The sequence below is a fragment of the Myotis daubentonii genome, chromosome 12 (genome assembly GCF_963259705.1).
Source record: "Myotis daubentonii chromosome 12, mMyoDau2.1, whole genome shotgun sequence".
NCBI lineage: Eukaryota > Metazoa > Chordata > Mammalia > Chiroptera > Vespertilionidae > Myotis > Myotis daubentonii.
Window position 1 is genome coordinate 39,137,339 of NC_081851.1, and position 23,937 is coordinate 39,161,275.

Consider the following 23,937-nt stretch of genomic DNA (forward strand, 5'->3'; position numbering starts at 1 on the left):
GAAACACCAATCAGAAAGGATATATGCACCCCTATGTTCATAGCAGCACAATTCACCATAGCTAAGATCTGGAAACAGCCTAAGTGCCCATCAGTAGATGAATGGATTAGAAAACTGTGGTACATCTACACGATGGAATACTATGCTGCTGTAAAAAGGAAGGAACTCTTACCATTTGCAACGTCATGGATGGAACTGGAGAGCATTATGCTAAGTGAAATAAGCCAGTCAATGAAGGAAAAATACCACATGATCTCACTCATTCATGGACAATAGAGACCATTATAAACTTTTGAACAATAATAGATACAGAGGCAGAGCTGCCTCAAACAGATTGTCAAACTGCAGCGGGAAGGCCGGGGAGGGTTGGGGGGCAGGAGGTAGGGTGGTAAGAGATCAACTAAAGGACTTGTATGCATGCATATAAGCATAACCAATGGACATAAGACACTGGGTGATAGGGGAGGCTAGGGGACTGTCTAGGGCGGGGGGATAAAATGGATACATATGTAATACCCTTTGTAATACTTTAAGCAATAAAAAAAAAAGAAACATCAAAAAAAATAAATAAAAAATAAAAAATCCTGCTAGTTAGGTAGTCACTGTAGTTGTAGATCAAGGACATCATTTATGCTTACTATATTATTCTTTGCTTACTATAGTGATTTTCAATATTTAACAAATTTTTCAATTTTTTGTTTGTTTTTGTATTCCCCCACCTTCTGAGTTCATGAACCCACCCTAGATAGCCTTTTCTGATTGTGGCATTATAAAAATTATACAAATTAAACTTTATTTTCTCTCTCTTTTTTTAAAATCTGAGACTTTCTCAATGCTCCTCAAGATAACTAGAGATATATAAATCACAGTTTCACAGTGTCTTGGCCAAGGCTTAATGTAAAAATTTGGTTAACCCCGGTAATTGGGCAGAGAAATCTCTGAGCCCTGTTCTTCATGAGTCTCTGAAAATTGATACCATCTCTAAAGGGGAAGAGAAAGAAAGTCATAAGGTTGTTTGTTTTCAAAAGAGGCCCCCAGCCACTGTTCTTGCCTCTAGTCTCATGTCCATTCCTTGGGTGGAGGAACTCAAGAAGCAGGGTAGGTATGAATAATCACTGAGTGGGGACCCCAACTCAGATCTTAAGGGAGGACTTTACTTCAAGGAGGGGGTGGGTGCAATATTAAGAATTTGCCCTTCTATGTTAAGATGTCTGCATAAAACAAGCATCTCGCAATGTTTTTAAAGGGTGGAAATTGAACTCTCATGTGCAACCTAGAGCAGATAAGCAGGGAATATTTACAGAGTGACCAAGTGGTGAATTTTCACTACTGACTAATGAACTTCATTGATATCAGGTTATGTGGTTGGGTCTCAATCTCGATAAAGGAGTTTGCTGGGGTGTGTCGGATATGACACAGCTTTTTCCACAGTGATCGGTCTGGAAAGAGATTTCCACACCTTGAAACCAATATAAAGGGTAGGAGCTGCTCCAGGCAGCCTCACTTGCTCCAGCATCTTCTTCCCTTCCGACAAAATGAAAACCCTTGTGAGTATTTGTTTATGCTTCTTTATGCTCTTCTGGTGGCTGCCTGCAGGGAATGTTCGTATCCAATATGCCTTAGATTTCAGGGTTCTTAGATAAGCTTCTGTGATTGAGTTAATGATGTCTTTTTTTAGGAATAGTGTTGAATATTAGGTCAAATATTTATTTGTTTATTGTCTATATTTTGAAATGTTTACTGAAAATACAAAGAAAAAGTTTTGGCAATAACTAGAGAATTTTAATGTGGAGAATTTTTAATAATAATTCTTATTATGAGCTTTGGAGGGAATGTAAGCATTTCAGGATAACTTCATTTACTATCAAAAAGAGAAGTGGTAATTTAAAATAATAACATTAAAAATATTAACAACAATAATAATAGCAGAAGTTATTTCCAAGTGTATACTAGGCCCTATGCTAAACATATCACGTGAATAATTTAATCTAGTTACTTCAACAACTCTGAGCTGAGTATTACCCCATTCTACAGATGAGAAGACTGAGACATGGAGAAACTTGATTTTCCCAAGCCATTGAACTTGGGATTTAGGCTAGAAATATACCCATCTTAGGCCCCACTTACAGGAAAATCCTGGCAAAGCATCCCTGTCATGACCCACTATACCCCTCCAACTGATCTCAGTCCAGCCCCAATCTCCCATAGTTCCTCACTACAGTGCTCCATGGCCAGTGGACTATGTTCTGTTCTATATCAGAATTCCTTGCCCCAGTCTCTATCCGTTATTCTCATTTAGAAGCCATGGGAGAAAGCAAAATGATAAATACCTCCCCACAAGGTGTTAAAGACTGTCAACTTAAAGAGTTTCCTCTCCCAGGAGCCTCTTGATTTTCCAAGAGGAGACCTAACTGGAAGCACAGACCTATCGCTGTGGCTGTGGTATATTAATCACAGTGTTGAGTAGGTGGTTATTTGGAGGCAGGAGGCACTTCCTGAGCCCTCTCTAATCATACCACTAAGGTGGTCAGTCCTCCACCCACCTGTTCACGCCTCATTAATAGAATACATAGGCGTGTCAGAGGTTACTAGAACCAGCCTGGAGTCAGAGAAGATGTGTCCCTATGCAGATCAGTGGGTGGTCTTTGTCAGACACTCCACCCCCAGCCATCAGGAGAGAAATGTTCTTGGCAATATAGAAGGGGCAGTAGAAAAGTCCCACTGACAGTTCTTAAAAATACCGGCCTTCTAGCAGATGCCCTCCAGAAGCAGTTTTCAATGATAGTGCGGTGCACTGTGATGTCAGAAGAGACAGCACAAAACCAGGATCAGAGAACTGGGTTAAACTTTTACACAACTACAGCTAAGTGTCAGAACTGCCTCTGTCAGTTACATGGCCTGTAGCCTAACCTTTCTCTGATGGTAACACTAAGGCATAGGTTGTGGGAGAATAAGAAGGTTTTCCTTGATGTCAGCCTCAAAAGTTAGCCATGCCCCCAAGCATCTTATTTTCATATTTTCCCTTAAAAACCCATTGTGTCTATTGTCCGTGAATCCATGTTTAACGTGTTTTACCCTCTCATTTCCTTTTTTTTTTTTTTTGTTAATCCTCACCCGAGGATATTTTTCCATAGATTTTCAGAGAGATTGAAAGGGAAGGGGAGAGACAGGGAGAGTGAAATATCCATGTGAGAGAGACACATTGATTGGTTGCCTCCCACATGCACCCCAACCTGAGCTGGGGTCTGAGCCTGCAATGAGATACATGCCTTTGACCAGAAATGAACCTGGGACCCTTCAGTCCAGGAACTATCCACTGAGCCAAATGGGCTAGGTCCGTTTTCTTTCTTTCTTTCTTTCTTTCTTTCTTTCTTTCTTTCTTTCTTTCTTTCTTTCTTTCTTTCTTTCTTTCTTTCTTTCTTTCTCTCTCTCTCTCTCTCTCTCTCTCTCTCTCTCTCTCTCTCTCTCTCTCTCTCTCTCTCTCCCCAGAGGACACAAATTGACCTCTTGCAATCCAAAGCCAGAATGAACCACACCAGGGCATTCCCATAGTAAAATCAGTCATTTCTCACTGCTCCTCTGCCCTAAGTTCTTCCTGGCATAAGAACACATGCTATGTAGAAGGTGTTGATGTTAGAAAGGGCTGGGAACTGGGTGACAAAAAATTCAATAAATACCTGTCAACCAAGTGAATGTGTGGTGTTTTATACTTTGGACTATTGACCATCCATGACCACACACCAGTGTCTCTAGGTTATATTTTCTGAGATATTTATGCTTGTCCTGTCCAGTGTCCTCTCATGTCTCGATCTTCAATGATTACCTTTTTGGGAATGAAAGTGACTGGTCTGTTTTTCAGGCGTTATTTCTGGTGGTGCTGGCCATCTTTGGAACACAGTCTCATGGATTCGAGGTGAGTTGATTCATGACGAACTTTCTAGTTTGGAGATGTTGGGAGAGGAAAAGGAAGATACAAGATAATCTGAAGGACAGTAGAGAGTCCATATGACCTATTTGGGATAGAATCCCAGAAATAGCCAGTAATGGAAACAATGAGATTGAGTATTTCTTTCCAATGGCAATACCTTAAAAAATGTAAACCATTGCTTTGAAATGTGGTCAGTCTCATCTCTCCTGTGATATCATTGCTTCTCCCTTACAGTTGTCCACTATGAGAAAGAGTTTTACATTCTTATTTTAACATGTGCTTTTGGTCTGGGTTCCCAGTGGAGAGGTTTTAGGCTTCAATTGCTTGTTCATAGTAGATATAAGGCTCTATTTTGCTGGGAGGGATTCTTTCAAATGCATGTGATTTATAGAAAAACCATTTTGTCTTTGTGGCCAATCTAGGTTTTTAACATCATCAGCCCAAACAACAATGGTGGCAATATTCAGGAGACAATGACAATTGACAATGAAAAGAACACTGCCATCGTTAACATCCATGCCGGGTCGTGCTCCTCTACCACCGTTTTTGATTATAAACATGTAAGCTGCAAGGGAATGTTTATATTATTTGAATCCTATAATCTATCCTGCGAGTCCATCAGCATGTTCTTACTTCTGCTTTTCCTTTTAAATAATCAAGCTATTGATGAACAAACAGACAAAATCATTTCTGAGACAAAAATATGACATAGGAAACATACACGTTTACTTGACCTTTTCAGGTGGAAATTGAAAGCATGATGCTACTGTCTCGCTACAGGCTCAGAAAGAATGGACAGAGCCCAAAGCAATGCATAGCACTCAGACTCTAAAAACATAATTATCGAATAAATAAATGAATGAATTGGGGCTTCTCATACAAAAAATTGTTCAGAAAAAGAGCGATCATGAAACAGTCACAAGTGACCAGAAATCCAAAACAACTATACACATTTAACTCTGCATGTAGGCTACACAATAAATCATGCTTCTTCTGTAAGCATGCTTCTTCTGTATGTTAATTAAAACACCAAACTATTTCCAAGTTTTAGTTACTGTTATTAACAAAAAATCTCAGAAACCTGCTCAGAAAACATATTCTGTCCTTTTTCCGTGTATTATTTGCTTATTTTCTGGTTGTTCACTGTAACTATGACTTTGCTTTTACTCAGGCACAACGCTATGCACTGTGGATATGGGAAGGTTGTCGTCCCTCTCACTGGATGTCTGGATACATTTTTTTTCTTGTCTTGTACAAGCATCCTCACATGTTTTCTCCCCATTGGTATTGGGAGTTCCAGGACACATTTGAAAGTATAGAGTCTTTGAAAAACATGGGTTAAAAGGAAGTTCTACTGAAATTGTTTTTAAGCAGATGTCAAGAAAATCCCAAAAGTGTCTTAAAAAAATGAAGTGGTGAGGATGTAAGCCTCTTCCATGATCATCACCATTGGTCTCAGTCTATTTTTGAATTTTAGGAACTGAAAATGTGTGAGAATTGAAAAATAGGAAGCAGAAGGGTTGATGTTACATACAGTCTTCTAGGCTGTATAACTATTTGGAACTCTGAAGAGTACCACTCTAGATGAAGATTAGATGCCCTTAGGTTCCTTCTGGCTCCAAGGTCCTCTCCCTCCATTGCTCTTCCAATTCCAACTTCTTCCAACCCATCCCTACCCAGCCAACTTGGATTAGAGGTGGAGAAAAGATGGAGAGAAGGTGGTAGAGAAGGGAAGAATAGATGGAGCAAGTGTGTATGAGGGATGAGGGTGGGCATGGGTATGTTAAGGAGAGTTTCTAGACCAGCACTGTCCAATGGAACTTTCTGCAATTGTGGAAATGTTCTACACCCACATTTCCCAAAAGGGAAGCAGCTGGCCCTTGTGGCTATGGAGCCCTTGAAGACAACAATCTACCTATATCCACAGTGCACCGCTCTGTGCCTGGGTAAAAGTGTGACAGAGGAAGTACATTTTCAATTTTATTGAATTTAAATTTAAAGAGCTACATGTGCCTAATAACTAACATATTGGAAAGCTCAGTTCTAAAGAATATTGCATGTACTCCAAATCAAGGGGAGGTGTCACAAAATCAATAGAGACAGAGAGCTGCTGCTTCTCAATCTTTCAAATTGCAAACTGTAGACCTTCATTCCATAACAAATCATGTGGCCCACTTTTCAGAGATAGAGATGACAAGTGAAGAAATAAAAATAATATGTCAAAGAAGTTGAATGGATAGGATTTATTGCAGATTAAAAATCAGTCATGTGCACTCACTGTGCATGTTCAAGGCTTTCTCAAGGTCCACACATCATTCTCACCAAGTTCAGAATCCAGGGAATTGGGAGGGGCAGTAACTGTGCTCTTGCTGCCTCAGGGTTACATCGCATCCAGGATCCTCTCCCGAAGAGCCTGCTACGTCATGAAGATGAACCATGATGCCATCCCTGCTCTGGACCAACTCAAACGGTTCATCTATGAGAGGAAGGTAATTCTGGAGTGGCCTTAAATAGTCCATGTTCTTGAGCCAGGAAAAACTGGTGACTATGGAGAAATGAAGAGGGTAAGGGATCATAATTTTATATCTTATTACTATCCACTTATTAGAGTATTTTCACATTTATTGTTTTTGATGCAGGAGTATATCTCTTAGCTTGATTTCTACCATAGAGCTCCCAATACAAGAACTTATAGTAAATCCCATTGTTTCTGTAGAAAGAACTGCACAGCTTCTCTTTTCAGAGCAGGGATCTAAGAAAGACTGAAGGGCAAAGAAAAGGAGTGACGTTATAATATTCAATGACACAACATGCAAAGAAACAATATAGCATAGTGAGAATTATAAAAAACATCATGAAGCTAGACATCTGGGGTTTAATTCTCCCTCCCATTTGTGCCACCTTGGGCATAGGCATCACCCTCTCTGGGTTTCATTGTCATCACCAGCAAAATAATATTGGTAGTAATGAGGATTCTCTGAAGACCAAGGGTCAGGAAGAGAAGATGTCTTGAGATTCCTGACCATCTTCTACTTAATAACCTGAAAGAAAAAGAAGTCACAATTGAGAATGAGGTACACCAGATTATGTCAACGTATTTTTATCCAGTCCCACTCTATTATACTGATCTAGGCTCTGAAGACCATGTCCTCCACCGAATATACCTGGGTCAAGTACAACCCGCTGCAGTCTTGGTTCACAGACATGAAATGGTTCTTTTTCGGGTCACCCATCGAGCAGCTCTGCAAACACCTCCCCTTGTACAAGGCAGAAGTGGTTGAAAAACCACGTGAGTACAAATAAATCATTTCTTCACCCAGTATTTTCTGAAACCTCTAATGTGCCAGCACTTTGCTAGGTGTTGTGTGAAATACAAATATAAAACATGACTCAATCTGGTTTGCTTTGGGAATTAAATACTGACCACATGTGGACATTGTACTAAATGTTAGGAGAGATACAGAAATGGATAAAACTCTGCCCCCAAGAAACATATAATCTGGCGGAGAAGTTGACCAGTTAACACAGAGAATGGAATAAAAAAAGATTCCTGGATGTCAAGGAAAACCTGAGGCAAGTGCCTTGACCAGGAATTGAACTGGTGACCTCTTAGTTCATGGGTCGCTGGGCTTTACTGGTATTTTTATACATATTTTCTAAATACAGAAGAGAGGCCAGAGCCAAAGAGGCTGGGCCACAGATGTTGCACACAACAACACAAATTCCCCAGAGTTGTGGGAGGTAGATAAAGATGAAAAGAATTAGCATTCAATACATTTCTACTGCCCAGAAAAACAAAATTTAGTTAAGACATTTTTCTTTTAGTAAGGTCATTAGCATTTGTAAGTAAAGACACATAGCATGGCATTAATGCAGAGCATTAATTGAACGGAGCCGGACATCTCTTCCAGGAACTGTCCGTCTATTTAAGCTAGAATATTATTATCCTTTGCAGTACATGTATAGCTAAAATCTTGGGTAACATGAAATTATGTGTACAACCCCCAGTCAAGACATTTACAAAAGGCTCTGATTTGCTGCATTCTAATAATGTATTTCTCAATCTTCTTTCTTCAAAAATGTTCCCCCTTTTCAGATGATGCCGGTGCTCATGGCTGCGTAAAGGCTGGCCTCCTGGGCATCCTTGGGATTTCCATCTGTGGAGGCATCGATGTTTAAGCCTCGGCCCGCTGGTTGCATCTTTTCAATGAAATATGCCCTTTGGTTTCACCTCAGAAGACAAATTAAATTCTTTCCAAAAACCCCAACTAATTTTGAGATTCAGTAGTAAAACATAAATACAACATTTACAGCTATCTGAGTGTTTGCTTTTTTTTGTAAATAGCAAAGGGGTGTCAACGGATGTTTATGTCAATATATAGAAGGAGAGAAATTGCCAGGATTTCAAGTCAAGTACACAAAGTGTGAAAATTTCCAAATAATATGGCTGGGTCACATACAGGCTCATTGTGGGTGCAAGGCTCCATCTTTGCATCTGTTCGCTGACCAGCTGCCCCTTTGTCTGTCCAACACCCTAGGGCAGCCCAGGGGAAAGCAGGGGCTCAGGTGGCACTAACCTCCACCTAGTGAAGGGGCATGGGTTTGGGGCACCCTTAGCAAAAACTTGACTACTCAGATGAAGAAAACTATCCCCTCCGACAAAGCACTAAGCTTTGAGGGCCATTCACATGCCTTTTAGCTCATCAACACAGTAGACTCACCCTTAATAAACACTATCATGATATATTTTGTCCCAGGAGAGAGGGAGGTTGGAGCACCCATCACCCAGGGAACTTTTGCTGAAAATCCCAGCAGAAGTAAGAACCGATCTGGGAATGCCAAGCCCCTATATAGAAGGGAAGCAATGTCCAATGTGACAAAGAAATTGCATAATGTGGGCAAATTTCCAGATCGTGCAGCTCAGTGGTTCTCAACCTTCTGGCCCTTTAAATACAGTTCCTCATGTTGTGACCCAACCATAAAATTATTTTCGTTGCTACTTCATAACTGTCATGTTGCTACTGTTATGAATCGTCATGTAAACATCTGATATGCAGGATGGTCTTAGGCGACCCCTGTGAAAGGGTCGTTCGACCGCCAAAGGGGTCGTGACCCACATTGTAGCTGGTTCTCATGTTGACTGATCATCAACTGCTCCTATTCCTAACACTGTTCTTCTTTGTTTAAAATATATTTTTATTGATTTCAGAGAAGAAGGGAGAGGGAAAGAGATAGAAACATCATTGACAAGAGAGAATCATTAATTGGCTTCCTCCTGCACCCCCCACACTGGGGATTGAACCCACAACCTGGGCATTTGCCCTGACTGGGAATCAAACCGTGACCTCCTGGTTCATAGGTCAATGCTCAAACACTGAGCCACACCGGCAGGGCTTAACACTGTTCTTCTTAATAACCATTACTGAATACATTTAAAGCACTTACAGTGGCTCAGCACTGGGTTAGTTAGGCATGCTAGAGGAAGGGGCCCAAGACAAAACTGCCATAGACAATAAAGTTATTTTCTTGTTGGGGAAGTGAGAAATTTATCTAAAACATTTGTAACAATAGTAAAAGAGTATACATTAAAGTACAAAATGAATGATAGAGTGTACTAGCTGGAATCTTAATGTTTGCAAGTGATGGAACCCAAATCTAAATCACAGAGGCTAGATGGAGTGGAATTCATTGTCCCAGCTTAGTATAGGAGGATAGGGATATTCTGGTTTTGGGTGGCTAGAGTTGGGTACTTTAAGGTGGCCAGACTCATTCCCTCCCCTACCCATCTCAACATTCTTTCTCCCTCCACATTAGCCTCAGAATCTTACATTAGCTTTCTCCAGGAGAGCAGATGCCAACAAGGTCCCCATCTTCCCAGCATCATTGTCAGAAAGAAAGAGACTCCTCTTGTTTGAATTTCAAATTTAAAATCGTCTGGAAGGGACCATAACAGAATAACTTGGGGATACATACTTATTCCTGTGGCCAGGATTGGTAGGGGTGGGAGTGGTAAAAAAGGGTATTTTAATTGGTAACTTCCTTTGGAATCCAATGCTCAGAGATGTATTATTCTCATCAATGTTTATAATGATACTAGAGGCCTGGTGCACAGATTCGTGCACTGGTGGGGTCCATTGGCTTGGCCTGTTCCCTCTTGCAATCCGGGACCCCTTGGGGGATGTTGGACTGCTGATTTCAGCCCAGTCCCTGCAGGCCAGGCTGAGGGACCCCACCGATGCACGAATCCGTGTACCGGGCCTCTAGTATGCATATAAGATCTTTGGTTAATCTCTTCCCACACCCCCCACCTTCCCTTTTCCTCTGAGATTCATCAGTCTGTTCCATGTTTCCATGCCTATGCATTGAGCATCTGCCCCCTGGTGGTCAGTGCACATCATAGCTACTGGCCAAACGGTCGAATGGTTGCTTAGGCTTTTATATATATAGATTCCCACTCTTAAAACAAACTTGTGAGTTCTACTTTTTCATGACTGCTTTCCTTAAGTTAGTTAACCCTGCTCAGCCTTGGCCTGTCACATCTGATACCTCCACTCTGAATGTGTTTATGCACATATCTCCACCTTCCTCATCCTCAACAAGCTGCATGCGACCAAATCCATAGGTTCCAAGCATCTGGTCTGTCCAACCATACCCTAATTAAGCCCAGAGGTTTATCTTGGACCTTTCTCTGCAATTGCCTTTCCATTCATGGCTGTAGGTAGCCACGCCACATCATACTTTACAGCGCTGGTGCTCAGCTCTGTCTCCTGCAAATTGGTGCTGAGATCACCCAGAGTTCTGCCACTCACTGCACCCCTCCCCACTCCCTGGCCAATCCCACCCCAGTCCCACACTATTTAAAGTGCTCCAAACTCCAACACAACCTCTGTGGCTATCTGCATCTGTATCTTCAATAGTCCTTCCTCTGTTTATTCTTGTGTCCAAGGTAAGGGGAGCCAGGGATGGTCTGTGTGGTGGGAGTGAAGCTGTCTCTGTCCCTCCCAGCCCCAGTAATAGACAGTTAATGAACCAGTGCTAAGAAACCAGCCCCCTTATTCATTTGTAGCAGAGAGAAATGGCTAGGACTTACCACTACGGTATCTAAACCACTAGGAAGGTTTAGACCAGTTCCAAGGGGAGGCCTTGGAGGTCTAATTTCACTTGGATCTCTCTTAGGGGTTTGCATGGTGCAGGCTGGGTTACCATAGTGAATAGGCTTTCATAGAATCTTAGCACCAATTTGCAGGAATCAGACATATGGCCTCAGACATGACAGATTGTCTATGCTGTGGCTAGCATCTTTTTGTTATTTATTTATCAAGGTACTATTTACTAGTAAGGGACACCCTAAGAGAGGCCTTTAAAGTTGAGACAATCTAGGAGAGGCCCCTCCTCCTTCACACCATACAGGCATGCAGTTTTGTGGAATGCATGTGGAGGGGGATGCCAGTAACTCAGGAGAGGACTATGCAGGCAGGGAGGGCTAGACCATTATCTGCTAGACCAGTGAGGCAAGAAACTTTATTGTTCTGACCCAGAAGGAGAAACTGTACCCAAAGTTCCAGGTTACAAAGCTGGATCTTGGGTCAAAAGGTAGAAGGTAGAAACAAGGAGCTTTGAATTGGCAGATGGGAGTGCTGAGCCCCTAAGTACTGGTTTCAGACCAGTAGCCCCGTCTAGGCGGGTCCATTCTCCACATGGCGGACCTGGAGGTTCAGAGCCCAGGGATCTCCCCACAGATGGAGATCCCCATAAAGTACAGAAGTTGGATTTCAAAACATGAATCAGGGTCCACTGACAGAGCGGTACCTTTAAGAAGAAAAAGGAGCATTTTACAAAATAATTACTCAACCACTTTCAGACCCCAAAGTAGAGTGGATATCTTACATCCTGCACCTAAATCGATGTGATGCTCAGGAGAGCTCTACTAGCAAGAGACTAAAATGGGACTAAAATGGGAGCTCTCCCCTGTGCTGCAAAATTGGCACCACATCTCCCCCTTTCTATTTCTACTGACCTGTAATCATACTCCCAATCCCCAACCCCTCAAGTTCTCCCTGTTTTCCTGCTGGATCTTCTTGTTATTAAAAAGCCTTGTTCATTGGGTTACTTTATACTAAGATGTAAGTGACTGGCACTAGCCTAATGGGAAAAGATTACTGACTATATCTGGAGTAGCAGGTAGTTTTGAGGTATTATCTAGTAGCTTTTCAAGCCGACCACCAGATCCCCACCACATCCCCAGCAGGGGAGCCAGCCTCTGAGGTGCTCCTTCCCCAGTGCAGCCTAAAACTTCTAGGGTCCTGCATTCCAACCCCTGGGAAGCCCGAGAAAGAGGAGGACTGAGAACCCCAAAGCGATGGACCTGTAATGGTGTGACACCAGCCACTGGGTGACTTGGGCAGGAGTTGATGAAGCTTTGGGTTGAGTGAGGGTATCTACCAACTCTCAAATGATGAAATGGCGGCCTTCAACCATCTGGGAAAGCTAAGTTCACTCTGCTTCCTATTCTCAGTGAGCCCTGATGACAGAAGATCATCTCTGCCACCAAGGAAAATATATCCCAGGGCACATTACTTTTCTACCCAGTAGCAAAGAAATGAAATAGACCCCCAAAAATGTCATTAGAATTGCCCAGTGACCTAAAAATTGTATTGCACCTTTTGTCTCACCAAAGGTCTTTGGTTTCTAGTTAAATTCCTAACGCACCTTCTTTTTGCTGCTGGGCAAAGTAGGTAGGGACCTCTCGGCACGTGTCCTGGATAGCCATTCCGTACTGTGCCAAGTTCTTGACCCGGGTGGGTAAAACAGTGTAGGTCAGGCCACGCGTGGATGGATAATGCTTTAAACCCTGGAAGAGGTGGTATTTGAAAGTGGTGAGACAGTCTATGGAGATGGTACAGCAAGAAGAAGAGACAAGGAACATATTTCAGCACACTTGGGTGATACATTTTACAGAAATAGCTGTAAACCCAAACTTGTCCTTGTGCTTTGTCTTTAGCTGCAATATCTTCTCTGGCCACAGGGTGATGATATTACTCCAGAAAAATCTGTGAGTGAGCCTGTGTGTCTTTGTTACTGGGTTTGTATTTCTTTACCCTTCCTAATTCCACAACTTTCCAGCCTCCATAGCTTTTCTCAGCAGTGATGATAATATAGAATAGTTTTTAAATTGTGTATCATTTGTATATTAAGTTTTTACTAGCTATAAACCAGAGGAGTGGACAACTTTCTATCTCTTTTTCTATGTGACCCAAAGTGCATTTTTTCCCCAAGTTCAGTGACTCTCCTGCCATGGACATGAATGTTGCTCAAATGATCTGGGCAGGTTACTAAAGCAAATGGCAGCATGTTTGGCTATCTTTGTCATTTAAGAGGCTGAGAGAAAGATAGTTTCAGCAGGCCTGGTTTATTTTCATCTAAAGATGGTATGTATGTATGTGATGGGCCGGGGGTTGGTGCAGGGAAGGGGAGAAGGCACAGGGATGTGAGCACTCTATGAATTTACTCTAATACTTATAGTCAACAATTTATATTCACTAACATGTAGCTCACATCCCTCTGGAATACATCCAAATTATGTCATTGTATGGCATTTTTATTGATCAGGTTACGATTTGACTTAAGTGGGCCATGAACTGGACTTGGGGTCCTTTGCATGATGGTAGGATTTCATGGACATTAAGCATAAGCATGAACCAAGTTTTCTCTGTGTGTCTACCATTGTCCCAGGAGGTCGGGATGCAGAATTGGAATACACCATCCTAGGGAGGGGACCACAAGGAGCTGTCTCACTTACCTGGTGGTCCAGGGCCTTGATAATGTCATCCAAAGTTGGGAAGACAGCTTGGTCCATCTTGGCCAAGACACAAGCCATCTTGCTATATATCTTAGCCACCAAGAGATCCTTAAAGCAACACAGCAGAACCATGTCATTCATCAGTCACAGTATTAGTGGGATCCTCCTCCCCATCCAAGCTGGCAAATAGCTGTTCTTTAGACTGTGATGTAGAGCACCCCAGAGAGAGCACCCCTGGGCACCAGAGTGAAGAGCCAGCAGCAGGACTGGCAATGCGCACAGAGCCCTGCTGCTCCTGAGGGCCATGTGGCACTGTCCCTGCTGCAGGCACAGGAAGGAATCTTCCAGGACACGCTGCACACTACTGATAGACTGGTGGGAGAGAGGCCCGGTAACAAAGCTGACTTTAAGGTCCTGATCTGGCATTCGGTCCTCAGCTGCCTCCATGACCCTCCGCTGCCCCATCAGTAAAGAAGAGATGATAGGCCTTCCACCACAGGGTTGACATGACGATGAGAGGATGAGACGAGATACTACGTGAAAGCATCCTGTACATTACAGAATGTTCTCTGAATGTACGGGCTGATTAGGATCTTTGGGTCATACCTTCTAGGCTCAGATTCTAGGCCTGTGTCTGCCACCAACTGCCCCTCCACGTGGCCCTGCGCCTGTCATTTCGCTTCTCTCAGCTTTGGATCAGAGAAGTGGGTCTCTGGCTGTGTCTGACTTAGCCTACCAATACTTCACCTGTGTCTCCCTCCCCTAGCCAGAGCAGTTCTGACTTCTTCTGTTCTATATAATGGAATTCTATGGACTATATTGTTTGAAAAAAAAGTTTCTAGGGGTTAACAGAGTTGGAAATCACTAACCTGCATTCCCTTTAGGAGGGTTCAGGAGATATCTCCTTGAGGAAGTCAGGGGCGGGTTAGGTGAAGAGTGAGGGAGAATGTATTCAGGAAAGAGAGCATGGTAGTAGATACAAGTGGGAGCAGAGAGAAAGCCTGCATTTGAGGTGTCTGTCCTGAGCTGTCCAATGTGAAGACAGGCAGAGGGACTTCTAACCAGCAGTGGCTGGTTGTCCGAGGTTTTTCTGGGCCGGAGAGAGGACTGTGGGTTCTTACTTTCCAGAGTCCTTTCATGTATGGAAGGCAGCTATTGACGCCGATGAGAAGACCCAGGCACAGAAAGGCGACTGAGTGATGTCCCAGTGGTGGTAGAGCTTTTCTATCAGAGAGCCAGGCCAAGGTCATAGGCAGTCGCTCCCTAATCCTGCATCTTTCTGCCACGTCTTACTATCTAAGGACACAGGCAGGCAGGTTAAGGCAATATTTCTAAAAGTGAAAGTAAATCATCCTTCTTTGTAAATAAACTGGTTAAAAGCTGAGATCAAGACAAAAGAACTTTTATAGTACATACCACTTATAAGAAATAGGTGTCCTTTAAATGGCTCTCTATTTTCAGAGACTTCCATGAGTCCTGTGAAGTTAGCAGCTCATAGGAAGCAAACAGGTGTGGGATCCCTACAGACTACAGAAGTTCCTGTAGTCTGTAGGGATCAGAAAAAAGTCACACAATGGCAGGAAGGCTAGTTCCTGACCTAGAGACAGGTAGTACCATTGAGAGCCTAAACCTAGAGAAGGCAAATGTAGACAGTGTCCTCTTCTCTCTGGCAAAGCGAAAGGCTAAAGTTTGGATTGTGACAAATGTGTTCCACATCTTACATTGTTGTAGTCCATGTGTCCATACCATTCACTCAAAACATTGTTGTCTCGGATGCTGACCATACCTCGGAAGGCATTGACATGGATGCTCTGGGTCCCCACAGACCCACTCAGAGGATGGCTGTCACTGATGGTCTAGAGAAAACCAAGCAACAAGGAGAAGAGTTGAAAGTCCAGGGTTTCCGCTTTGCCCATATCTTGCAGGTTTACAGGGACACCCATAAGACATTTGAGGAAAGTCACCCTGGATTATCACTTATGAAAAACTTCTGCTTAAGGAAGACTACACAGGTTGGGTCCCTCTACTCTCACTCACCGTCAGGGCCAAGGTTGGAGTTAGGAGGAAAGTCACTAGGATGGAAGACACAATCTGAAATAGAAACAAATATTAATGCACCCTGGTTACCTTAGTCTCAGGTGAGTAGAGCCTGGAACTCAAAGGGCCCCCAAAGTTGGAGCCTTCTTAAAATTATTTTCACAGATTTGTGTACCCCTGGGGCCCCAATGTGCACCAGAGGACTGTTCGGTGTGGTTGATACAGGGTGTATCTACTCAGAAGGGAAAACTTTATTGTTCGCTTAAGAACCTCTTTTGTTTTGCTCTATATCTACTGTCAAATGACTGGGCTGAATTATTAGGCATCTTACCAACCACTTTACCTGCCCATAGGACAGGACCACATTAACCCAAATCATAAAATAAGGGATAATTCAGGTTCTCAGTCTTCCCTTTCTATACATTCCTCTCTTTTCCCAACCACTGGGGACTCCTGCCTGCCCCCCCCCCGCCCCCCCCCCCCCCGCAAGGCACTGCTGTTCTCTTTCCTTTCCTTTCTCTCCCACCTTGCCTGAGAAGAAAGGACCAGGCACCACTTATTTATATCTCACTTGGAAATAGACTTTACTCAAGTGTTACTAGTTCTTGAGATCTTTTCAGTGACTCATTTTCTCTTGGCATGGCTTGCCTTACCTGTTGAGGGAATTCCAGGCATCAGAGAGTAGGTGCAAGAGAATTAGTAGGGCAGGAACAAGCCAGGATAATAGTATGTGACAGTGAACCTTTCTCTACTGAAGGGTCACTCAGCTTAAGTGCACTTAAACATAAACAAAAATCGACAACTTCCTTCCCCATCTTCACAATACCCTATGCAGTATGCCACATGCCATGGCACCATAAAAGTGAGGTTCATCTTCAAAGGAAAAGAAAACAGCTCCTCTATGAACACAAATCATAATGCAATGGGATCAATCAAGGAGATACTTGAGATGCAGATAGCAGTAATATTTTATTAAACTATTCTGAGAGTTGGGGCCATATATCAAATACATGTGAAACTCTCCTCCACTGGCAATTTTTAAATACAATAAATCTAGAAAGAGAGAACCCTAAAATATGAATATCTACTCAACCCCCAAAGATTCTTGACTTTTAAGAAATTAGTTATCGGTTCTCTTGGGAAATACCCATCACTCAGATGGGTATTCCAAAACAGAGAGGTTTGCCAACCGAGAGGTTATGTATCAAATTAATGATTAGAAATTCTATTTGGGTTTAATTTGAAGAGTCCACAGGAAGGAAAAAAGAACTGTTCCCTGGCAATTTGGATTCTGAAAACATAATCATCTGCATTTGAAATCAGAAAATATACTTACAAGGTGTTTCATATTGCCTCTCTTGCAGACCCCATGCAACTGTATGCATAATAGAATTTTCTATGTCCCATTTATTTTCTAAGTCTGGTTTATATAGTTCTGGACTTTTCAATTATTGCCATAATAAAGGACTCTGGGTAGTTAACCATAATCCGGATGCCATTCAGAGGGGAAATAAGGCAAATTTATGTAATCACAGTTATCACTTTTCTTTAACTACTTCTAAATATTTTCTTTTTACTGTGCTACCTCTACTGGTTCCAAGGCAAACATGGCATATGAACAACTCTTTGTGGGCTGGCATGCCCATGACCTTAACAACTAAGGTAAGAATTGCAAAAATTAGATTCTGCAGAATGTTCTTGATATGCCATTAGTGAGTTTACCCTTTCAACTTCTCAATTCCAGACAAGTTCTATACAAACAGTGGAGGGTTGAGAAATACCTTATGAAGCCAAAAGAGGCAGATTGGAATTATAAGATTAGATTGAAAAACAATTTGGTTAACTCTTCCTCCAAACCCAAAATCACACGGTTGGTCTTTCAATGCCCTCTGCCCACCCACCAAGCTGGCCTCATTTTACCTCTTCAAACATCCGCCTCTAGCTGACTTTCTTGACATTCTGATATTTTGCTTTCACCGTATGGCTTGTCTCTCTCCTGCCAGCTTTCATTTAAGGGCTCTTTTTTTCCATAAAGGACCATTTGAGCAGCCCTTGAACTCCTAAGACTATGAGAACTCCTTTCTATGATGAGTCAAGCACCAATTCAGGCCTTTTCATTTAAGATCTTATTTTTTCTCAAGCTCTTGATTGGTAGTGACCCGACTACCTGGATCAAAGTCCAGAAGGCAAAAACCAAACAGATCATTTTTTTTTCTGAGAGAAGATGAATTTATGGATGAGCATAGTCACAAAAGTGGTCAAAGGGGAAAGACAGACATCTCAGACCTTATAATGTTAAATGTAAATCAGCAACGGGAAACTGAAGCAGATGGGCTTTGGAGACTATCAGGTGACCCAAGGCTCAAATATCATACCACTGTCTCCATTACTGTCTGTACTTGAAAAGCATGCACAGAGCACATAGTCAACAGTTAGTGATTAAATAAGTAAAATAGATTAAAGAAATGACTTTCATTATTTTGCATGTAGATATCCAATTTTCCCAACATCATTTATACTGTTTTGCTTACTATAGCTTTGTAATATAGTTTGAAATCAGGATGTCTGATGTCTCCAGCTTTGTTCTTGTTTCTCAGGATTGCTTTGGCTATTCAGATCAAGGTCTTAACAGTCAATAAATTAAAAGGGTGACCTACAGAACGGCAGAAAATATTTGCTAATATAATGTATATATTTATACTTGTCAATTATTCCTCAATAAAGTTAAAAATAAAAGAATAACTTTCAGGGACTAATGAAACGACAAGTGCTGTATCCAAGGAAGTTGTGGAAATGTGGAAGAACTAAAAGTTAAACCATTTGTTTTGTGAGAAATGCTATAGAGCAATTAAATTAGCTTCCAGAAGGGATCTTAAATCCAGTGTGGATTCTTTAATGAAAATGATGCAGAAATCACCAGGAGAGAAAACAGGAAGGCTTGTGAGTTGCAGGATATCAAACGGAAATGCAATTGTATATATTAGTAAGACACTTTATCACCGTCATTGTTATGACTTCATTTGCTTCTTATTACCAACTGTGAGTTAGGAGGAGCAGCAATTGTTAACTGATTTTAGAGATGAGGACAGGCAATCTGTGGACTAATTCTCATTAACCGAGGCCCAATCCCAGCTCTGCAGTAACCACTTCTATCAGCGCAGAGTTTAAATTTGAATCCTGGTCTGTGGATTTCAAAGGCTTCAACTATACCCATTTCCCCCAACAATGGGGCTCATTAACTTTGAGCTGTAGATTAACAGAGCAAGGGTCTTGAGGAACAAAAGTTCTTTCATGCCCCCGTCTATAATTTGCTTTTCAGATTACCAGGCGGAGCAGCTAATTTTCTTAGAGTTTCTCCCTAGGCAAACAGGGGCCCGGAATCATTAAAGTCACAGGTAGCCAAACACCCCTCCTCCGATCCCTAAGTCCAGGTTTGAGGGGTACAGGGAACAAAAATAAAGGCAGTTGTGTCATAGAGGCAGAACCAGAGATGGCCCCAAATGTGTTTCTAATCATGGACATGTCTGAAAGAGACGGGGCACTTAGATAAGAATGCAAAGAAAATGGAGACTGGAGTCAGAAAATCAGGCCTCAAGAAATCAGAAAGCCATGAGGTGTACAACCTCTCTCACTTCTAATTCCTCACTCATGAGCATCTGGTATGAGGGGATGTGGATGTCATTTAACTTCCCCCTAACCTCAAATTCTCCCTGTAGGACTAGGCTCTGGGATCATGCTTTTCAATTCGTTGGGGTCTCTGGTGAGTAATAACAAAATGTTTAGATTGTCTTACTCGTGTAAATGAGTCTATTATTAAAGGGAATGATTATTATAATGATGTTTGAATGCTTGTTAAAATATTGACATGTAAGTTAAATAAACTAATCAGCCACATATTCAAATCTGTATTTAGTTCTGCAAAGGCCAACAGCCATGTGCACAGTGGAATAATCAATATATTCAAACCATGGAGTCTCATTAAGGAATGAGCTTTGGCCAAAACAGAGTTTGGAAAACACCTCCCTTTTGCTCTACATTCTCTCTTCTATTTTCCAGTCTATTCCACAAACTCTTACAGTTTTGCTACTTTACTTCTCAAAAGTCTTCCGAGGTCTTCCAGGATTTGGACCCCTGTTTTCCTGTTCTTTCCAACCTATGCCAAGATGCTAACCACATCTGGCTCCCCAATGTTCCCCATTTACAGCCCATGCTTTCATAACTCCAGTCCCAGTTCATGCCTGCAGACTCCTTACCCTACTTCTTTCTCCTATGCATTCTTCAAGGCTGATTTGCACAGTACCCCACTCCCCAGCCTTTCTTCACTCCTAGCCAATCATGTTCTCTCTTCATTCAAAATATCATAGTTCTGTGCTGTGGTTTTTTTTCTACTTATATTCTTCATTGTGCTGTATTTACTTATTTAGTTGTCTGATCAGGCTATTAAATTGCACATTTATATTCCTAGACTATAAATTCCATAAGATTAGAGATTTTACTCTCTGTTGTTGCTCTAATATATAGTATTTAGAATAGTACCTGGCACAGAGTAGGTACTTAAAAAATACATTTGTTAAATGAATGAATGAATGAATGGACTGCATTGATGGTGTATTATTCCCCCCTCTCTTTTCTAGGGTACTTAGCAGTGTCTGTTGAATTTTTTAAAAAATTATCTTTATTGTTGAAAGTATGGATGTCCCTTTTTTTGTGTTTTTTTCTTCTCATTGACCCCCTCCACCCTGTACCTGCCCCTCCCAGGCCTTCATCACCCTATTGTCTGTATCCATGGGTTATGCATATATGCGTATAAGCTCCCCAGTTAATCACTCCCCTCAATTTATTTAATGGCAAGTCACGGAATCAAGTATTTAATAGTAATGTGAAGAGGAAGACATTTAAAATCTAAACAAAATCTATAATAATAAAAGCATAATATGCTAATTAGACTGGGTGATCTTCTGGACGAAGCTGCCCTGCCTCGGTAGGCAGAGGCCCCCCGGCTGCCGTGGCAGGCGGGGACGAGGCAGCCACTGTGGTGGCAGGGGCCAAGCTCTTTGCACGAATTTCGTGCATCGGCCTCCAGTAGTATGCATAACAAAGAAAAATGGACCTCTCTATAAACTCCAATTATAGTGCAATTATGAGATTAGCAGAGAGGCATTAATATTTTTGTCTCTGGATTATTAGGGGTAGGGGGTGAAGAAAAAGGAAAACAAAAGCCAGGAGTCTGCAAAGTTGTTTGCCTTTTATCTTGCATCCTGGAACCTCTGGCAAGAGCAGGACTTCTTTGCCCGGATCCCTTCCTTGGTGTTTGATAAACACCCTTTGATTTTTTCTGTAATGTACCCGCCACCTGCTGCAAACCAGAAACTTCCTCATCCTTATTTTACATTTTTCTAGTTTTGTCTTGGAATTCAGATGTTTATATTCATCCCTGTAATGGTATTGATATTTTACTAACCTTTCCAACTTTGCAGAACACACTGGGGATCACAACTGAGGTGTTCTTTTTTTAATTCACAAAGTTTTGCTCAGGCCCCTCTATTCTTGTATTTCTTCCCTAATCTCTAAGAAAATGAAAACTATAAGGCAATAATCAATCACATAATTTCTGCCAGAAAGCAACTCTCTTCCTGATATTCTTGTTGTGTTTGGTTTGATTGTTTCTAATTAGCTGTCCTTTCCCAAATCTTATGTATAGTGAGGCTGGACTTTGTCCAGGTGCCACTTGTTTGACACGCCTTTGTTCAATTAGGAATCTCTTCATTGGTTTCCTAAGGCTGTTTTCAAGGTCCATGCCCATTCCCTTCTTTCTCTGCCCTTGGGATTTTCTCCTCCCAGCCCCCTTTACCGCCCTCATCTCACCATATGTACATCCTGAAACCCAGATGTGGCCTTCTAAGACCCTGACTGCCCAGCCCCATGCTGCTCTGTTATCTCTTTCCTTTCTGGCTGTTTTCCTGGATGTTCTCTCTGCCTTTTCTTTTGTCCTCCTTGATCCCAGACCCAAATATTTTTTCCAAAGCAGGCACCCCTGAGCCTGCATTTCCTAAGCAGGTACAATCTTCAAGTAAGCCTTATCTTGCTGCATCTTGCATCTATTATGAGTTACTTATCATTATGTCTACCCAACTTGCAATTGCTTGATGGCTCCCACTTCTTCCTGAAGTTCATTCCAGATGATGAAATTGCATCCAGGATCCAGTGTACCTTATCTTTTTTTAAATGTATATTTTGATTGTTTTCAGAAAGGACGGAGAGGGAGAGAGAAACATCAATGATGAGAGAGAATCATTGATCAGCTGCCTCCTTCACACCTCACACAGGGATTGAGCTCACAACCCAGGCATGTGCTCTGACCAGGAATCTAACTATGACCTCTTGGTTCATAGGTTGATGCTCAACTACTGAGCCACACTGGCTGGGCTGGTGTACCCTATCTTGATAGGCAGCTGACATTATCTTTTTCAAAGTTAACTTTCACAATAGAGCTTTTTAAAAAACAAGAAATCTTATCTACCTGGATGGTTCTAAAGTAAGCCTCCTGAAACTCCATGTAAAACTTCATTTGTGGGTACAGAGGAGTTTTGTACCCCAAGTCAAATTTTTCAAAGGCATCTTAAAGAGCTTAAGAACCACTGCCTCAAAGATTCTCTTTTTCCCACAGGGCCTCTAGTCACTAATAAAAGCAGACTTAGAACTGGACGCCATTTCGAAGCTTTAGGGCTACAAAATCTGAGTAAACTTCATAAAATCATAGTACCTGTAAAAAATTAGGCAGATAAATGCCAGTGGTCAATTTTAGAACTACAAACATTCGGCATCATAAGTAATCTGCACTTAGATGCCATCTATTAATAAAGAGTGAACTAGCATCTAATAGTGGCACTGCAGGAGGAGCGTGATCGCACTCCCCGGCACTCTAGGGGTTAAACACTGACTAATGAACCTTGCTCCTTATTTCATTGAGAATATGGAAGTGATCTGAAAAGAACTTCCATGCACTCCCACCCCCATGTCGGCCCCCATGTGTGTAAGACTCTAATTTGTCTCCTATTTCAGAACATTGGGTCTCTGTATTCCCAGCTAAATTCACCTCTGCTTAGGTTCTAGATCCCATTCCTTCCCTCCCATTCATGCACTTCTCCATCTCTTATCAATTCCTCTTCCCTGTTTCTTCCACTTTCACATCTCTTCTGAATTATTCCCATAAGCAAAAATACATGATATTACTTAAACTACATTCAAACAAGGTACAACAATAGTAATGACAGAAACAAACCAGAAAGAAATTCCTCTATTGGCAGCATTCCCCATTCTATGTGCCACTCCTTTTCTTTCCTTACATTTAGAGGAAAATTCTTTGAAAGAGAGGTCCATAGTGTTTCCTCCCTGCCTCCCTTGAGCCCACTCCCATCAGGTTTAAACCTGAATACACTGCTGAGAGGTTCCTTGGTGTTAAAAGGAAAGTGCCAGGCAAACCAGGACTGGTTGGTCACTCTAGAGGAGGGAAGAAGAAGGTGTCCTCATCGTGCCCCCCCCCCCCGCCCCCACACAGAAGTTGGGGCAAATGCAAATGCTCTGCTGGACAGGCCCTGGGCCAGGATGGGCGGGGCTTGCAGGCTGGGTCAGAGGTTTTTTTCTATTGTCTATTCCAGTGCTTAGCAAACTGCAGCTCGCAAGCCACATGCGGCTCTTTGGCCCCTTGAGTGTGGCTCTTCCACAAAATACCAAGGGTGGGCACACACGTACAGCGTGATTGAAACTTCGTGGCCCATGCGCAGAAGTCGGTATTTTGTGGAAGAGCCACACTCAAGGGGCCAAAGAGCTGCATGTGGCTCGCGAGCCGCAGTTTGTGGACCACTGGCTATGCCATGGGAGGGCACAGAGGGTCTTGAAAAGGCCCTTTCTAACTCTGGGTGGAGAATGAGCGAGAGGCCTGTAAAACTGAAATGTGGAGACTTGTTATCTCCATGTAATAGTAATAATGTTATGAAAGGGTCTGGTTTTTATGAGCTTCCAGTCAGATTCATTCCAGGCCCTTGGAGTGGGGGTGTGGGACAGGCTTGACTCAGTTACTGCTGCCTTGTCCCTTGGGGTTGGACACAATGGGGAGATTGGGACCTACCTAATTTCAGTTAATATAGGCACTTACTGCGAATTGCTAAGTGGG

General features: G+C 42.2%; 2 protein-coding genes across 2 annotated transcripts; one reads left to right on the forward strand and one right to left on the reverse strand.

The window, feature by feature from the left end:
* The first annotated feature begins 1,450 nt into the window (after positions 1-1,450).
* GKN2 (gastrokine 2) lies at positions 1,451-8,244 on the forward strand. Its single transcript, XM_059659575.1, has 6 exons — positions 1,451-1,547; positions 3,860-3,913; positions 4,351-4,488; positions 6,307-6,417; positions 7,061-7,217; positions 8,025-8,244. Exons 1-6 carry the CDS (start codon positions 1,536-1,538, stop codon positions 8,105-8,107), a joined length of 555 nt encoding a protein of 184 aa, XP_059515558.1. The 5' UTR covers positions 1,451-1,535; the 3' UTR covers positions 8,108-8,244.
* Positions 8,245-11,393: 3,149 nt separating this feature from the next.
* Positions 11,394-17,198, reverse strand: LOC132213266 (gastrokine-3-like). Its single transcript, XM_059659581.1, has 6 exons — positions 17,101-17,198; positions 15,765-15,818; positions 15,449-15,583; positions 13,728-13,835; positions 12,638-12,779; positions 11,394-11,737 (listed from the first exon to the last, which is right to left on the reverse strand). Exons 1-6 carry the CDS (start codon positions 17,110-17,112, stop codon positions 11,643-11,645), a joined length of 546 nt encoding a protein of 181 aa, XP_059515564.1. The 5' UTR covers positions 17,113-17,198; the 3' UTR covers positions 11,394-11,642.
* Between the last annotated feature and the right edge of the window lie 6,739 nt (positions 17,199-23,937).